Source organism: Canis lupus, chromosome 13 (assembly GCF_003254725.2).
Source record: "Canis lupus dingo isolate Sandy chromosome 13, ASM325472v2, whole genome shotgun sequence".
Classification (NCBI taxonomy): domain Eukaryota; kingdom Metazoa; phylum Chordata; class Mammalia; order Carnivora; family Canidae; genus Canis; species Canis lupus.
Window position 1 is genome coordinate 19279649 of NC_064255.1, and position 19397 is coordinate 19299045.

At 38.2% G+C, this 19397-nt stretch overlaps 1 protein-coding gene across 4 annotated transcripts in view; it reads left to right on the plus strand.

The window, feature by feature from the left end:
• COL14A1 (collagen type XIV alpha 1 chain) overlaps positions 1–19397 on the plus strand; it is a 216041-nt gene that overhangs the window by 50688 nt on the left and 145956 nt on the right. For all 4 annotated transcript variants that reach the window (XM_025450239.3, XM_025450240.3, XM_025450241.3 and 1 more), the window contains exons 6-9: positions 9486–9641; positions 10465–10584; positions 12093–12257; positions 15429–15590. In XM_025450239.3, coding sequence (XP_025306024.3) covers positions 9486–9641; positions 10465–10584; positions 12093–12257; positions 15429–15590 — 603 coding nt within the window. The remainder of the gene's footprint in view (positions 1–9485; positions 9642–10464; positions 10585–12092; positions 12258–15428; positions 15591–19397) is intronic.

A 19397-nucleotide genomic window follows, 5' to 3' on the forward strand; every position in this document is an offset into this window, starting at 1 on the left:
TGTTTATGGGACTGTCAAGTTACTGTTAAGATGCAGGGCTCTGAGTGACAGCTGAGATGTTCCTTCTGCTGTGGTTCTGGGATTGAGCTTCACATGCCTACAAGATGTCATGGTATTATTCATCCCAGTTGGATGTAGGGCAAGTGGGCATGATGTTGATTTCATGCTCTTTTTAATGGCTCCCTCCCTTCCAAACTCCCCTCTTCTTTCCCCTTCCCTCCTTCCTTCTCTCCCCCTCCCTCCTTCCTCTCCTCTCCTCTCCTCTCCTCTCCTCTCCTCTCCTCTCCTCTCCTCTCCTCTCCTCTCCTCTCCTCTCCTCTATTTTCCCTTCCCTTCCCTTCCCTTCCCTTCCCTTCCCTTCCCTTCCCTTCCCTTCCCTTCCTTCCTTCCTTCCTTCCTTCCTTCCTTCCTTCCTTCCTTCCTTCCTTCTTCCTTTCCTTTCCTTTCCTTTCCTTTCCTTTCCTTTCCTTTCCTTTCCTTTCCTTTCCTTTCCTTTCCTTTCTTTCCTTTCCTTTCCTTTCCTTTCCTTTTCTTTTTCCTCCCTCCTCCCTCCCTTTCTCCCTCCATTCCTTCCTTCCTTGCAAATACTTCTGTGAACAGAGTTGCAAAGCACAATAACTAAGTGGTTCAGGTTTAGGAGTCAGTCCTAGATTCGAATTTCACCTTTGCCCCCTGCTCACTGTTTGATGATGGCAAGTTACTTAACCTTTCTAAGTTTCTAACCTTTCATTGGATTGAGAAAAACATCTACCTCATAGGATTAATATCAGGCTTAAATGGAAAAGACATACGCAAAGCATGTGGTGAAAGCAGTCACTAAATGGCAGGTCTTTTTATTATTGTAAAAAAAAGAAAGCAATGAAAACTGCCACAGTCAACAAATAAATAACTATGTATATACACACACACACATATATATACATATATGTATCCATTTACACATATACATATGTAATTATGTAACTATAATAACATATACCTTTGTATCTATATTAGTATCTATATCTACCTCTGTCTCTGTATCTATCTACATGTATATGTACATAGATAAATATAAAGGGATTAATTATAAGGAATTGGCTCACATGATTTTTTAAAAAATATTTTATTTGTTTATTTATGAGAGACACACAGAGAGAGGCAGAGACATAGGCAGAAGGAGAAGCAGGCTCTCTGTGGATAACCTGATGTGGGACTCGGTCCTGGGACTGCAGGATCGCACCCTCAGTCAAAGGCAGACGCTCAACCACTGAGCCCCCCAGGCGTCCCTTGGCTCATATGATGATGGAGGCTAGAGAATCCCCAGATCTGCAGTCAGCAAGCTGGAGACACACGAGAGCTAGCTGATGGTGTAAATTTTAGCCTGAAATCTGACAGGCTCAATGTCCAAGAAGAACCAGTGTTTCAGTTCGAGTCCACTGTTCCAGCTCAAGGCACTTAGGCAGAAGCCATTCCGTTTTACTCAGTCTTATGTTCTTTTCAGGTCTTCAGCCAATTGGATGATGACCACCCACATGAGGGAGGGCAACTGCTTTACTTGGTCTGTAGATTCAAATGCTAATTCATCCTGAAACAACCCTCAGACACACTCAGAATGACCTTCCACCAAATGTCTGGGCACCCTGTGGGCCAGTCAAGTTGACACATAAAATTAACCACTCTACTGTATATCATATTTCTAGAAAGCAAGAAGTTATGCAAAAACAAAAACAAAAAAAACAGAATAAAGGAAGAGAGTGTTAGAGGGGTGCTGTTTTAGGTAGGGCAGTCCCCTGTCAGGGATGCTCTGAAGGGTAAGCTCCCCACCTACTGGATGGACAACTTGTTTTTTTTTAAGCATTTATTTATTAATTTATTAGACAGAGAAAGAGAGAGAGAGGCACAGAGACACAGGCAGAGGGAGAAGCAGGCTCCATGCAGGGAACCCGATGTGGGACTCCATCCTAGGTCTCCAGGATCATGCCCTGGGCCAAAGGCAGGCACCAAACCGCAGAGCCACCCAGGGATCCTCTGGATGGACAACTTGTAACGTTAGTATGACAGATAACTAGTTGCCATCCATGTTGCATTGAGGACATTTTCTATGGTGGTGGTGGTAGCATGGTCTGATGAAAAAGGCATGTTGGACCAAACCTTTAGAAGACCTGGCATCCAGTCCTGAGTGAGGTAACCACTGATTCATTCATTTGTCTCTCTGAACCTCACTTTCTTTTCTGAGAAATGAGAACAATAATAGCACCCCCAAGAACATTGAAAAGAACCAGAATGTGCCAAAGTACTGAAAAAACCCTTTTTAGAACCATTGGTAAAATAATGTTAACTCTTTAAAAAAAAATCATCAGTGATGTTGCTGAAGCCAATCTTGGAAGTGAGCTTTTGGTTTGGAGATCTAAACTTAACCTCATGGGAGACTTAAGTGAAAAATTGTTAAGTGACCACAGTTTTCCTTCAGATGTCTTGGTTAATGAATGGCCTCGCTAGGTATTTTGCTAGTGGCATAGAAAAAATAATTTAAAGCCACTAAATGAATCTGACCAGTTGTGGTAAAAATCATCATGAGATTTTCCTAGTGCATATTGAGATAATGTGAGTGAAAATAGTACACACTCCCCTTTAATTCAGCTTTGCCTCACACATCGGAAAAATAGTGAGGAAGACAGGCAAACCTGATATAATGTCTATGATCCCTAAATATCCATAATCCACTTTCCTAGTGTGGTAGAGTGCCAGGGTGGGAGGAGAGACCACATTTAATTGAGCCGTCAGGGTTTATTTTTCTAGTGCCTTGCTGGAGGCATAAATTATGTGAAAAGAGGAATTCCTTTTTAACAACACAATTCAATGTAGTTCACATTTGTTGATGTACTTCATGCCAAGAGCTGAGCCAGAGAAAGGAGAGAAAAAGATTAGATGCCAACTTCTTTTCTCACAATGAGTTCAATCAAATCAGAGAGGTAGAAATGGAAACAAATCATAATAGTCCAGTGTCATGAATACAGCAAACCATGTACAAATGCAGAGGCAGTAATGAGGGGCAGATAGTGAGTCCTGTCTGAGGATTGTTGGAAAAGCTACATGGAGTTGTGAAGCGTGACTGGGTTTTGAAGGATGAATAGGAGTTTGCCTGGAAGAAAAATGCTGCTTCTGTCAATTCTCTCTTTTCTGTTTTCATTAACTAAATTGGTGAACTAATTGCTTTTATTCATGAATACATTGTGTATATTTCCGTTTAAGCCACAATTAGGTTATTACTTTGAATGCTATTAGAACAAAAATAATAATACAGTATAAAAGAAAGACTTTTAATTTGGTAATTTTGTGTCATTCTCACCAGAGTAACACCTCTTTTCCACATACACAGCCACTCTCTATATCATTATGTTTATTTTTAAAAATTTCTTTATTTTAAAAATTTCTTTATTTGAGCGAGAGAAGAGTGAGCATGAGCAGGGGGGAGGGACAAAGGCAGAGGGAGAAGCGAACACTCTGCTGAGCATGGGGCTCTATCCTAGACCCTGAGATCACGACCTGAGCCAAAGACAGATGCTTAACCACCGAGCCACCCAGTTGCCCTGAACAGCTCTTGGTATACAGTAAATATTAAATACATTTTTCATAAATAAATAAATTTTATCCAGAAAATTCATCTCATACTATCAAATTAATAAACAAATTTAGAGTAAGACTGATTTAATTCAGGGTTGTTGGCTTTTCTTTCTTTTCTTTTCTTTTCTTTTTTTCTTTTCTTTCTTTTTTCTTTCTTTCTTTTTTTTTTTTTTTGTGGACAACTGCAAAACTTTTGTTAAAAACCCTGGGGCAGTGGGTGGTGGGGAAGGGTTCAGTCCTGCTGCTTGGTTCTGGAGGAATTGGCCTGGAGGACAGCCCTGCAGACAGCTAGGGTGCTTGAATTCACTTGTATTTTCAACACAAAATTCTCTCGGGATGTCAGCAGCATAGTAAAATTGGTATAAAATTATTGTTAAAGAGATGCTTTTCGCATGGGCTATTTAAGTACTAGGTGATTGCATTTGGAAGGGAAAAAGTTTTAGACAGACAATTAGAAATGCTTGCAAACGGTACATACTAGCTGCAGCTGTCACAGCAGAGGCCAGTTCTGTGGGGATACAGCTTCGTATTGAAGACTTTTCCCTCCGCTTTCTAAATTTGTATCCTGTAGAGTGCCTTATAGAGGCCTATCTAGCCCATGGGGCATGGGGCGGCTCAGTCGGTTAAGTGTTTGACTCTTGATTTTGGCTCAGGTTATGATCTTAGAGTCCTGAGATTGACCCACACATTGGGCTCCATGCTCAGCGAGTAGTCTGCTTGAAATTCCCTCTCCCTCTGCCTCTCCTTCAACTCGCGCTCTCTCTTTCTCGCAAATAAATAAAATCTTTTTTTAAAGAAGTCTATACAGCCCAGTTGTTAAAAGCTTAGATTTTGTTTTTTTATTTTTTAGATTTTATTTTTAAAAGGTTTTTATTTCCTTCTTAGAGAGACAGAGAGAGCATGGAGGTGAGGGGCAGAAGGAGAGGGAGAGAGAGAATCTCAAGCTGACTCTCCACTGAGCACAGAGGCTGATGTGGGGCTCGATCTCCCAAGACCATAAGATCATGACCTGAGCCAAAACCAAGAGTTGGTCACTTAACAACTGAGCCACCCAAGAGCCCCTAAAAGCTTAGATTTTAAACACATGATACTGGGATCCAAACACCAGGTTTGCCCCTCCTTCCCTGTGTGACCCCTTGGGCAAATCACTCAACCCATGTATATCATACTTTCTGGCCTGAAGTTGGGCTGATAAAAATGGCACCTAACAGAGCTGTTGTGAGGACTAAATCAATAGATAGGCATAGAGAGCTTAATGTTTAATGTCATGATGGGCATAACTTTCAGATAAGAAGTTGTTGGTTTCTCCCAGGCCTCTTCATCCTGCACATCCAGAGGGTATAAGACCGATTGGGAGCTGCTCCTTCTGATGCCATGTGTGACATCAGTGTGATGTTTGTGATGTAACACATAGATTGGGTGCTTTCCTTTGCTATCAGCTGATTGCCATCAGCTGCTTAGCTTTCTTTTCTTCTTTTTGCACTCCCCGCATTTCCAGAATTGCATTTTAGATAAAGTCCATGTTAAGAGCTGAATTAAAATACAGTTAAAGAAATAATTTTCCCTGTTCCTCTGCTTTAACTTTATATACAATATGGAGGGGCAGAAAGGATTTATTAAAATAATTAATTACAGGGAGCCCAGGTGGCTCAGTGGTTTGGCACCGCCTTCAGCCTGGGGCGTGATCCTGGGGACCTGGGATCAAGTCCCATGTTGGGCTCCCTGCATGGAGCCTGCTTCTCCCTCTGCCTGTGTCTCTGCCTCTCTCTCTCTCTCTCTCTCTCTCTCTCTCTCTCTCAATCATGAATAAATAAATAAAATCTTTTAAAAAAATAAAATAATTACAGAATACTGTTTTAACAATGAAAAGATATTAATGACTTTATTTATTTATTTTTTACCAGTAAACTCTTTGTAATTTGATTTTTAGGAACTAACAGTCATGTTTGATGGCTGGCTGATCTGCAGTTTGATAACTAGCAAAACTGGAATTTCACAAGTTTTTTGGGGGGGCTCTTTTTATTTAAAATCTATGTAATTAACATATACTGTATTATTAGTTTCAGAGGTAGAATTTAGTGATTCATCAGTTGCATATAACACCCAGTGCTCATTACATCAAGTGCCATCCTTAATGCCCATCACCCAGTTACCCCATCCTCCTACCACCTTCCCTCCAGCAACCCTTAGTTTGTTTCCTAGAGCTCAGAATCTCTTATGGTTTGCGTCGGTCTCTGATTCATCTTCTTTTATTTTTCCTTCCTTTCCCCTGTGTTAATGTTTTGTTTCTTAAATTCCACATGAGTGAAATCATATGATGTTTGTTTTTCTCTGACTTGTTTCATTTAGCATATTACCCCTTTAGCTCCGTTGCAAATGGCAAGATTTTTTGATGGCTGGATAATATTCCTCGTGTGTGTGTGTGTGTGTGTGTACACCACATCTTTATCCATTCATCTGTGGATGGACATCTGCACTCTTCCCATAGTTTGGCTGTTGTAGACATGTACTTATCCCTTTAAATGCATTTTTAAATTACATTTGCCTACAGAGTTTTACATGACATTTATCTGGGCTTCCAGGTCTGTCTGGTTTTCCACCACTTGATTCCTTAACACATTTTATGATGCTTCATTTTTTTTTTTTCCCTGACTGGTCTCTCTCCATTGGAGAATGCTGACGTGGATAACATATTTTCCAGTAGAAGGAGAATATTTGTCATCAGTGCTGAATCTGCGCTCTTATTTTTAATAAAATTTGAATATACTCAACATTTAGTAAAATGTGAGTATATATTTTAAAAGATTCACTAGAGCAGCTGGAATCATGTTTGAGATGTGTGGTTATTGAACTCAAGCATGACAGCTTTAAAACACCTCTTGCTTGAAGTGTTCGAACATTTGTCTGCCTCTGGCACAAACATACTTGGCAGGGTAAGCATGGTGCACACTATGTACAGAGTTTGTTCTACCTACAGTAAATCTTAGTGGAGTTGGACATGCTGCATTCGTGCCTGCCATAGTGGGAAATAGCCCTTAGGGTGATTGTGCTTGGATAGATCTTAGGGCTAATAACCAGGGTTTAGGGCATTTTTAAAAAATAGTGTTTTCAGAGTTCCCAAGTGCATGTGCACTAATCTTGAAGAAAAATCATACTCTGGAATGCAGAACCAATGATATATTTTGATTTCTGAAATCCAACATCTTAAAAACTGTGTCTTTCTGCTGATGTAACAGATACTGGTCTTTAGTTAGAAAACAGGGCATGAATAGGCCATTAATTTCAAATCAAGTGTGTGGAATTGTACCTTGTGTTTAAGGCTTGGTGTTTAAATTGTGTGACATAAAGACTAAATTTTTTTTTATAGTCAATATTCTCTGCATTCCAGATAGGATTGTTTTTGATTAGTTACTTAATTTGTTACTTTTAATGGCATAATAATCATACAGATCCCTCTCTCTCCCCCAGGAAAGCTAATACTTTGCCCATAACCCACATATAACCAGATGGTGCTGCTGTCATCCCAATTCCTTGGTTCTCTTCACCCAAGGCAATTACTATCTTGGACTCTGTATTCATCACCCAACCTCCTCTCACTTTTAGACATAGTTCTATGGCATCCATATATATTTCTTAAAAGAGTATTTTTATATTAGTTATTTTTATCTCTATAAAAAGATGTCAGGCTAATAGCAATCTTTTGGAACTTATTCCTCCCCATCCCCAAATATTGCTACCTACCAAAGAGCAGTATGTTGCTAAGATTCATCCAGATTATTGCATTTATTTTTGCTCCTACATAAAATACAGGTTTTCATAGTCCTCTTCTAAATAACCAGGGAGAAATAGGTCCCTTTCTAACACCCTGTCTGCAATGCATCCAAACAATTAGTTAAAGAGTGAAACAGTATCCCCCCAACAGTTTTGGAAAAGAGAGGACTCTCCATTTCAAGTAAGTTTCCCCATAAATACCAAGAGAAATAGACTCTTAGAGCTTCAAGACTTCAGTTTTCCCTGATTATTTCCAAAAACCAAATTAATTTTTACTTCATGGCTTCTTAAAATAATTCTTAGAATACTTCAGCGTAGTGGCTTTGTATCTGGTTATTAATGAAGGGATATTTGGTGCCCAAAAATGTAATATGTAAACTTCAGATTGAGCTGTACTATTTAGCTTCCATAATGAGTATCTGATTGTTTCATTGGCAAGTACATTTTATCCCTTCTGGTAAAAGGATCTAGGTATTCCTTGCATACTTATGTCTGGAAGGGGGAAGAAAACTAAGATTTTTCGGGAATAATGTAGTCTGGTAGGTGCAGGGGTATCTGTTATATTGCCTACCCCAAACATAGTAGGTTGATTATTTTTCCCTGCTGGAAAAATTTAGTCAGTTTATTCATAAACACTTCTGTGTTTCAGTTTTCAGTACATAAACTGTATTGTATTTCAAATATTGTTTTACTGTCATTTTAATGTTAGAAAACACACGAAATAGGGATTTGCTGGGCAACTTCAAGAAGTTGACATGGACACAAAGATACACACACTGTTCATGATCACCAGTCCTTTTTTTTTTTTTTTTTTTTTTTATGATCACCAGTCCTAATATGAACATTGAGCAAAGTTAAGGAGCCCATTTGAAAGCACAAACTAGAGTAGGAAGCAATGCTACTAAAGGTGCTAACAAGACTGCAAATCTCTACAGGTTCTGAACTACATGAAGACTATTTTAATACCTTGGCTCTGTGTGACAACATGTAGTCAAGCACAGACCTACCATACTGCCCACAGCCTCCTCGTTTGTTGCAAAGATCAACTCCAGTTGTGATTTTCTCTAAGGGTCTCTAAGTATTACTCTGGCTCCTGGGCATCCTTTTCTAGCTCCTTATTCTAAAGCCTAATTGAGCCATTTAAAAAAATCAAATGCTAAATGATTTTTAGGGACAAAATCTTATTGTCACATGCAGTATGCTAAAGAATTTGAATATAGGGAAACTCCTGGGCCTTTTCCCAATTTTCTTCTTCCACAAACCCTTCCTACTTTGGCAAAGGCCTGCATACTTTTCTTTTTTAAACCAAATTTATTTAAATTCAATTAGCCAACATATAGTAAGTACCTCATTAGTTTCAGGTGTAGAGTTCAGTAATTCATCAGTTGCATATAACATCCAGTGCTCATCACATCACATTGTGTACCTTTCTTTTTTTTGTAAATATTTTATTTATTTATTCATGGAGACACACAGAGACAGGCAGAGACATAGGCAGAGGGAGAAGCAGGCTCCCTGCAGAGCCTGATGCAGCGCTTGATCCCAAGACCCAGGGATCACTCCTTGAGCGAAGGCAGACGCTCAGCCACTGAGCCACTCAGGTGCCCTTACCTTTCTTAGATTAAATGCATGGCATGCATAGATTAAATTCAGGAAGCTCCTGTTTCTTTTATATCACTTCCGCCAGCATGCGCTTATCAGGAGAGCTGCCTCTCTGTTTTCTGGCCATCGTCCCATCTCTGCTGAATCCTTCACCACTGGTTGCTAAGACCTTTCCTGGAAAGAATCTACAGGCTAAAACCCAAAGCTGGATGATTTTTCACAGACACTACTTTTCTAAAATACGCAGAAGGCTTGAGTCGCCAGGACAGTGTGAACCTGCCAGTGTTTTGCTAACTATTTCCAGAACACTGACTCTGCTGCCAGCTGTTACCACAATTTTTTCCTAGTAAGAATGCATTTAAGGGAAGGGTTGTAAAAACATGGTTGCTTTAATGGGAATTTTATTGTATTATTAGCACTAAGTTATCTGAAAGATATAAAATAGGATCACTTTTTTAAAAAGTTGCAGAAGTGATATAGAAATTTTTCTGGTTTGTGCTTTGCAGAAGTGAAGTTTTTCTGTGAAATTCCAGCTATTGCTGATATTGTAATCCTGGTGGATGGTTCATGGAGTATTGGAAGATTCAACTTCAGACTGGTTCGGCTTTTCTTGGAAAACCTGGTTACAGCATTCAATGTGGGCTCAGAGAAGACACGAATTGGTACATATTCTGTTGTTAGCAGAAGTCAGCTGTCAGTGTAAATCTGCTGGGAAGCTTCATAAGAGATTTCAAAAACTTTACGGAGCGACATTCAGAATTATAGGATCAACTTTCATGATATTCCTAAGAGCACAAGTTTGGATCAATGAATTCCTGCTAATTTATGCTGAAGGATGCTGTCATTCAATTAATTATTGAACACATTTCAGTTTTCTAAAAAGTCAAAATGTTGTCTGCCTAATAATAATAATAACAAAGTTGTAACAGGTTTAAGAATTTTTCGGGTAGAAGTTTCCTTCTTATTTAAAAGAAACAGCTGAATCCATTGGAATTTTGAACTAAGAAAATTGGGAATTGGAAATAGTTTTATAGTACAAAATAATCTCTGCCAAGTTAATTCTAGCCAAGATAAAAAGAAAAGGTTATAAAGCTTTGAGCAATATATTCACTTTATCATATAGAGTCTCATAGTTTCACTTTTAAATAGCCATTAAGGAAAGTCCTTCCTTTGAGGACAAAAATGAACCAATAAATTAGAGGTTTTATCTACAAATACAATCAGATTTGTTTTTTAAATACCAAGTACCTAATTAGGTGCTCACTACTAAATGGCTAGAAAACATGTACATTCCTCCTGTCCCAAGATATGTCCAAACTAATTCCTTAAATTGATGCCAAGAATTCTTTTTGAAATTACATAGTGAAGCAGAGAAAGAATTGCTAAAAAGATCAGGCCCTTTATTATTCTGGTTTCACAAATAGTCCACTAGATGCTTGAGTTAACCCATCATTTCTGGTTGGGCTATCTCATCTTTTTTACCAGGTCTTGCACAGTACAGCGGTGACCCCAGAATAGAGTGGCACTTGAATGCCTTTAACACAAAGGATGAGGTCATTGAAGCCGTCCGAAATCTACCATACAAGGGAGGAAATACGCTAACAGGTATGTTTCATTCATTTCATGTTTTTAGCAACGTATCTTGCCAAAGATTAGTTTCATTTCTTAATCTGCCACTTTATAAGACTTGGTCTAGTATTTTTAAACCAAACTAAAATCTAAAATTCTTAGATGGCTTCTTTTCTCAAACTTAGCATTAAGAATTAAAACCTAGACCCCCCCCCAAAAAATAAAATAAAACCCAGACCCGCCCCCCGCCCCCCCCCACCATTCCTTTCGCTGTGTGAATGTAATGTCTCCAGAAGGACTTGGCTGGGCCAGGAAGAGATGGAGCAATCCTGGATGCTGACAATCTTCAGCGACTGTCTTAGCTGCGGGTGTCTTAGCTTTTGCCAGTTCATTTCCCTTCCTCTTTTCTCCTCTAGCCACCCCATCATTCTATTTATTTATTTATTTATTTAGACTTTATTTATTTATTTATTTTAGAAAGAGAGAATGCATGTGCACCAGTGGGGGGAGGGGCAGAGAGAGAGAGAGCGCATTCCAAGCAGACTCTGTCCTGAGCTCAGAGCCTGAAGTGGGACTCAATCCCAGGACCCTGAGATCATGACCTGAGCTGAAATCAAGAGTTGGACGCTCAACCAACTGAGCCACCCAGGGCTTCTAGCCATCCCATCATTTTAAGTGAAAACAAATTTTTACCTTATTTACTTTCAAGGAAGGTATTTTCTTTGCCTTATTCTACAAGCAGTAGTGTCATGAAAATATTTGTGCATCCCTGGCTCACCCATTTTTTGATAAACAAGGAATATAAGAATATCTAGATTATAATTATTCCAGCCACAAGGGGTTGTCACAGGTTTTAACCTTAGTACCTGGTATTTTCTTCTATGGGTGCACAATGTAGATACTCATTTTAGAGAGTAGTGATGCTATCATTGACTTTTAAGTAAGCCATTGAAATCTTGATAATTGCTTTGCCAGTTTGAGGCATAATCTTTTTGTTAAAAGCAGGAAACTTTATTAAACACAAATCTTATAACAGTATTGCAGCATGTATTATTTTTTTCTGAATGAAAAGTGTCACACTCAAAAGGCAGGAATTCAGTGATCATTTTGGATCTGCCTCCACTATCCCGAAAAAAAGAAAGAGAATTTGGTTCTTTAGACCATCATAAACAAGGTTTTGTTAATATTTAGGATTGTTGCTTCTGTGTGGGTATTCCTGCTTTATCCTAAATTATAAAGGTTTAGGTTTTCTTGTACTTAATTCTGTAAACATCTATTGGCGATGAATTTAATGTTCTTTATAAATGCTAGCTTCTGAAATGATGGACTATTCAGTTATTTATGTTATCTGTATTCTGGTGGATTTTAGGTTTTCATCAGGTCTGTTGAGAAAAAGGTCATTGTAAAAATGAAGATGAAAGTTCATATCTTTTGAAAAACTTTTAGCTCAATAAGTTACTCATCTTGTGGTTACATTTTTCAGAATTGGAAAGCTTTTTATTAGAGGTGGTTGGTTTGTTTTATTTTCTCCTGTTTTCCCCCAGGTCTTGCTTTGAACTACATTTTTGAAAATAGCTTTAAACCAGAAGCAGGAGCAAGGACTGGAGTATCCAAAATTGGCATTTTAATCACAGATGGAAAGTCCCAAGATGATATAATTCCACCATCTAGAAACCTTCGTGAATCTGGTGTAGAACTGTTTGCTATAGGTATGTACTTTTTGTGGTCCTATTTCAACAATGGGCACAGACACACAACCACTTAAAACAATATATAGTGCAAAGTACACTTCATTGAAAGCCAGGAGACCTGAATAGTTTGTAGTCCTGGCTCTAGTGGTAGCCAGTCTTGTGCTCTGAGCCCAACATCATTACATTTAAGATTGAAGCGGTGGTAACTTTCATGTACCCCATAGCATGAGAATCTCTGGATGAGATGCCATCCATAAAGTACTGTGAAAAGCATAAAGTAGCATGCAAAGGTTAGGTCATGTTTGTTAGCTTTTAATTAGTAAGGACTTTCTCTCTTTTAAAGAAAGATTTATTTATTTATTTGAAAGATTGTGTGAGAGAGAGAGAGCGTGCACACACATAGAAGAGTAGGGCAGAGGGTGAGGGAGAGAATCTCAAGCGAACTCCCTGCTGAGCTCAGAGCCTGACCCAGACTTGATTTCAAGACCCTGAAATCATGAGCTGAGCTGAAACCACGAGGTGGATGCATAACCAACTAAGCCACCCAGGCACCCCAGGACTTTCTCTTTAGTATCACATTATAGCAATCTCTTCTCTGGTAGTATAGAGGAGAAACCAGTTTATTGTTTTCAAGGGATTAAGGTCCTGCAGCTATTTGGAAAGCATAAAGTTCTAGCTATGCAATATTATTTCTTTGAAACTAACTCTCTATAAGGTATCACCCTTGTGGAAAAGGAGACATGTGGCACACATTCAGGATAACTGCAAACCATTTAGATGATGCAACTTCGCTCTTGATGAAAATATTTACAGTTTCTTTGGCAGCAGGAAGGTCTTTTACTTAGTAGAGACCAACCAAAACAAACCAAAATAAAACAAAACAAAATCCCCAAACAAGAAACAGTTCATCTGACCCATTCCTAGATTTTCTATTGGAAATATAGTTTATAGAGTGCTGCATTCAAGATGTTTGTGCTTAAATGCTGTGTGCCGGGCATTGTGGTGGGTGCTGGGACACGAAGATGAGCAAGGCAAAATCCTTACAGAACAAATTCCTTCCAAGTCATCATGACCTCTTCTTCCCTTTCCCAAGCTGTTTGCAACAAACTATTCAGTTTGGAAAGATGAGAGAGAGAGATAGTAGAGATTTGGGACTAGCTCCCCTAGAATATACTTTTTGTCATTGGTGATGGTGGTAGGGTTTTTTTTTCCCCAGTATATTCTTATATGAATGCAAACTTGTTGATTTTACCTAAAAGTCATCAAAAGCATTATTGACATTAAACTGCTTGTCTCTTTAAGTACTCAGTGTTATTTTGTTCCTGTGCACACAGATCCAGCTGTATATTTTAGAAGCTTTTGTTGAAATCCTTCAGGCAGGAAACATCAGAGAAATTAATCAATTTTTTTTTTTTACTATACTATCCTTTTGTCCATCAGAGGCAATCTTTTTAAAGATTTTATTTATTCATTTGACAGAGAGAAAGAGAGAGCACAAGCAGGAGGAGCAGTAGTCAAAGGGAGAGAGAGAAGCAGGCTCCCTGCTGAGCAGGGGGCCCCTTGTAGGGCTCCATCCCAGGACCCAGGATTAACCACTGAGCCACCAGGCGTCACCAAGGGGAATCTTTATAGACGACAAACTAATGGGATTAATTTATGTGTTTAGTTTCCATTCTGTGGTCTTGTTGATAATAAATGGATGAGTTTTGAAACAAAACTTTGTGTGAACTCATACAGATGTAATTTGGACTTTTTCTTTGGAAATTACCTGGAAATCATTAGTATTTATTATCTTATAACCCTCTAAAGCACATAGTTCAGAGACAGCCAACACTTTGTCACTTAATATGTCAAAGTTAGAAGATAAATTAAATGGCACAGCCAGGCATCTGAGAAGTCATTCATGTTACCCTAGGTAATCTCCCTTCCTTGCTTCCATAGTACCTTAAAAAAATACCCTTAGATGATTGCAATGATGGATTTATAAAGAAAGGCTCCTTGTTTGCTAAACCCTGGGGAAGAGAAATCTACCTCTACGCCCATAAAACCCAACCCCATGCCTTCCTTTTCTATTTAAAATTTCTCTTACTTGTTTTAATGGTTGATCTTCTGAGAAGGGGTGTGTTATAGTAGTTAAGAGGATATGACTTTGGATCTAGATTACCTGGTGGGAACTCCAGCTATACACCTACTGCTGTGTTCCCTTGAGCAAGTTAATTAACTTCTCTGTGCAACAGTTTACTGATTCATATACTGGGGGAAACAATAGTGCCAGACTCATAGGGTTGATTGTTAGGATTGAATGCATTTATACACCTAAACCATTGCAGTTCCTGGGGCATAGCAGGTACCCTGTAAGTGTTAGCATCTACTGCTAAGACAGACTGGAAAAGTTGTGCGGAGCTGAAGGTTTTGTGTCTCACTCTGTTTCCTGCTACATTCCAAACACCCAGAATTGTGCTTGACTTGTAGCAATGGAATTCTACAAATATTGTGGAAGAAGCAGAGCTTCCCTATTTGCATTAGCAAAATTGCAGTGGTTACTAGTCAGCCAGTTGTACTTGAATATGTTAAAAATTTTTTTCCCAAGCTTTCCTTTAATGTTATATAATGGTACTGTAAATATTAAAAATATATATATATTTAATTTTTATTCTACAGTTACTCTTAATTTAAGTAAAATTATTTTATAGAACTTTAAACCAAAGGTTTTGTTAGTTTAGAATGCTGGTTTAATTATTATTGCCTCTGCAATATTCATCCAAGACAGAAGTTGGTGTTTTTTTTAAGATTATTTATTTATTTATTCATGAGAGACACACAGAGAGGCAGAGACATAGGTAGAGGGAGAAGCAGGTTCCCTGTGGGGAGCCTGATATGGTGCTTGATCCCAGAACCCTGGGATCATGACCTGAGCCAAAGGCAGACGCTCAACCATGGAGCCACCCAGGTGCCCCAGAAGTTAGTTTCATTAACACATTATCTGTTAAGATACACCTAAGTTAGGATGTAATCATTTAAAAATGATTCTGAAGGTGAATTTTACAAAACTGACATGAGATGCACCTCTTGAAAGGAGCAAATGCTTCGATGGCAGGGGGTACTGATGGGCTCAGGACAGGCTCATGGAGGTTGGTTTTTCAAATGGGGCATGAGTGTGACAACCCTCCCTGTTGTCCTCAATGTAAGGGGTGAAAAACGCGGATGAGAATGAGCTGCGGGAGATCGCCTCTGAACCAGACAGCACTCATGTGTACAATGTCGCCGAATTTGACCTGATGCACACAGTAGTGGAGAGCCTGACCAGGACTGTCTGCTCCCGGGTGGAAGAACAAGACAGAGAGATCAAAGGTAAAGCGAGGAACAGAAGGCGGTCATTCTGTGCATGTGGATATTACTCTTCAAAAGTCTATCGTGGATTATGAAAATTCTCATCATTTTTCATGCTGACTTTCTAAATAGAATCCTTATTCCCCTAAGACATGAATCATCAGACTAGAAAGGGAATATACTGACATCCCATGGGGGAGGAATAGTTTAACTACTACATAATTTTCTCCATAGTGTTACATTTAGACCATCATGTTTTTTTTTTTTTTTTTTAACTAAACTTTGGATTTTGAAGTAATTGTACAGGCACATAAAATTTTAAGAAAAATGTAAAGAGAGATCGTGTCCACTTTGCCAGTTCCCCTTAATGGTAACATACTTCCAAAACTACAGTACAGTATCGCAGGCAGGATACTGGATTTGGTAGCCACAATACAGAACACTTCCATCACCATGGGGATCATTCCTGTTGTCCTTTTATGGCCAATTCACTCATCTCTATCCACAACCTCTCCCTTACCCCAGACAACCACTGATTGGTGCTCCATCTCTAAATATTTTTTCATTTTGAAAATATTGTATAAATGGAATTATGCAGTATGTAATATCTGGGGACTAGTTTTTTTTTTTTTTCATTCAGGATAATTCCCTGGCCATTCATCCTACTTGTTGCATGTATCAGTAGCTCTTTCCTTTTTATGGCTGTGTCATATTCCATGGTATGGATGAACCAGTCTGTTTAACCATGAACAGATTGGAAGTCAATCAGAGAAAGACAAATACCATATGATTTCATTCATATGTGGAATTTAGGAAACAGAACAGATGACATAGGAGGAGGAAGGGAAAAATGAAATAAGATGAAATCAGAGAGAGTGACAAACCATAAGAGACTTTTAACTCTAGGAAACAAACAGAGTTACTAGAGGGGAGGTGAGTACGGGGATGGGGTACCTGGGTAACAGGCTTGAAGGAGGGCATGTGACAGAATGAGCACTGGGTGTGATATGCAGCTCATGAATCGCTGAACTCAACTTCTGAAACTAATAATACACTCTATGTTAATTAATTAATTTTAAATAAAATACAATTATTTTTTAAAAAGGAAGAAAGACATCTGGGTCGTTTCCATTTTTGGCTGTTACAAACAAATCTGCTATGAATGTTGATGTAGGTTCTGGTGTAAATATAAGTTTTCATTTCTCTGGGATAATGCCCAGGCTGCAATTGCTGCATCATATTGTAGTAGCACACTTAGTTTAGCTTAGTGTTAAGAAACTGCACCCTGTTTACCAGGGTGGCTGCAGCATTCTGCATTCCCACCAGCAATATATGAGTGCTTATGTTTCTGTGCATTGTCACCAATATGTGTTGTTGTTAACACGCTTTATTTTAGGCATTCTGATAAGTATGTAATCCTATCTCATTGTCAGTTTAATGTGCATTTCCCTAATGGCTAATGAAATTGGACATTTTTTTGCATGCTTATTTCACATATGCATTTGCTCTTTGGCTGTTCATGTCTTTTGCCCATTTTCTAATTAGTTAGTTGGGTGTGCATGTGTTAAGTTTTTAACCATTGAGTTTGGACAATTCATTTATATTCTAGCTACAAATCCTTTGTTAGATATATGAATTGTTACTATTTTCCCCCAACCTGTAGCCTATCTGCTCATCTTTTTAACAAGGTCTTTTGAAGAGCAAAAGTTTTAAATGAGGTCCGATTTATCAGTTTTTCATTATATGGTTATTGCTTTTAGTATCAAGTTGAAGGATTATTTGGCCATAAATGTTAAAAATTTTCTTTTGTAGTTTTATTCTAAAATGTTTTACATTAAGTCCATGACCTAGGTTAACGTTTTGTAAAAGATTTTAAGTTTAGTTCAAGGCCTGTTTTTTCTTTCTTTCTTTCTTTCTTTCTTTCTTTCTTTCTTTCTTTCTTTCTTTCTTTCTTTCTTTTTTCTTTTCTTCTTTCTTTTTTTGCCTATCAGCATACTACTTCCTGTAAATGCTCCATTTCTGCCATTGAATTGCTTTGCACCTTGTTAAATATTAGTTGGGCAAATTTTTGTTGGTTTATATCTGGATTCTTTATTCTGTTCTTTTGGGTCTATGAGTCTAACCCTCTTTCAATATTATACAATTTTGATTTGCTGTAGCTATATAAGTCTTGAGATCCGATAGACTGAATTCTCCCACTTGATTATTGTTTGAAAATTCCATTCAGTATTTTTTTTTTTAATTTTTATTTATTTATGATAGTCACACACAGAAAGAAAGAGAGGCAGAGACCCAGGCAGAGGGAGAAGCAGGCTCCATGCACCGGGAGCCCGACATGGGATTCAATCCCGGGTCTCCAGGATTGCGCCCTGGGCTAAAGGCAGGCGCCAAACCGCTGCGCCACCCAGGGATCCCTCCATTCAGCATTTCACTTTCTTTACCTTTCCATACAAATGTTAGAAAAATCTTTATTCTACAAAATATCTTGTTGGACTTTTGTTAATCACTACTGGGTGGAGAATCCAGTCCTCAAACATGGTAAATTTCTCCATTTGTTTAGATATCCTTTGATTTCTTCATCAGCATTTTGTAGTTTTCAGGATACAAGTTCTATACAGGTTTTATTCTGTATACATCTCAGTATTTAATTTCTTTTGAGAAATTTTAGTTATATTTTATTTTTTATTTTGGTGTCCACATGATCATTGCAAGTATATATGGATACAATTACATTTTTGTATGTTTATTTTGTATCCAATAACCTTCTTATCTGAATTTGCTAATTAATCAAGAATTTTCCCTTTAGATTTTCAGGGATTTTTCTACATAGGAAATAAATCATATCCTTTGCAAATAGATAGTTTTATTTCTTTGCTTTTGATCTCTGTGCTTTTTATTTTCTTGCCTTTTTACTGGCTAAAATTTCCCATACTATGTTGAGTAAGAGTGATGATAAGAATAAACATCTTTGCCTTCTACCCCATCTTATGGGGGAGACTCTCTGCTTTTCAAAGAATTGGTTCCTTCCATAGAATTTGTAGAATATATGTGTGGAGTTATTCAGAGTATTCCCTTATTATTCATTTGATGTCTGCGGGGTCTCTAGTGATAGTCTGTGGGTTTTTTTCCCTGATGTTGGTAATTATTGTCTTCTCTCTCTCTCTCTCTCTCTCTTTTTTTTTTCTTTCTCAGGCTTGCTAGAGCTTTGTTCATTAGGGAAAAAAAAAACTTTTCAAAGAGCTGGCTCTTGGTTTCATAGATTTTTCTCTATTTTTACTCTGTTTTTGATTTCATTGATTTCTTCACTTATTTTTCTTATTTTCTTTCTTTTACTGGTTTTGAGTTTTTCTTGCTCATGCTTTTCTAGATTGTTGAGATGAGAACTTAGATTATGGATTTGCCATGTTTCTGCTTTGTCTAATGTAATTACTAAAAATGCTATAATTTTCCTTGTCAACACTGCTCTAGCAGTGCTCTACAAATTTTGATATGTTGTATTTTCATTTTCATTCATTTCAAAATATTTTTTTATCTTCTTTGACCTGTCTTACTTGACCCATTGATTATTTGGAAATGGTTGTTTATAGTTTCAGGGTGTTTGGGTGTTTTTCTGTTACCTTTTTGTGATTGGTTTCTTTTTTTTTAAATTATTTATTTATTTATGATAGTCACACAGAGAGAGAGAGAGGCAGAGACACAGGCAGAGGGAGAAGCAGGCTTCATGCACCGGGAGCCCGACGTGGGATTCGATCCCGGGTCTCCAGGATCGTGCCCTGGGCCAAAGGCAGGCGCCAAACCGCTGCGCCACCCAGGGATCCCTTGTGATTG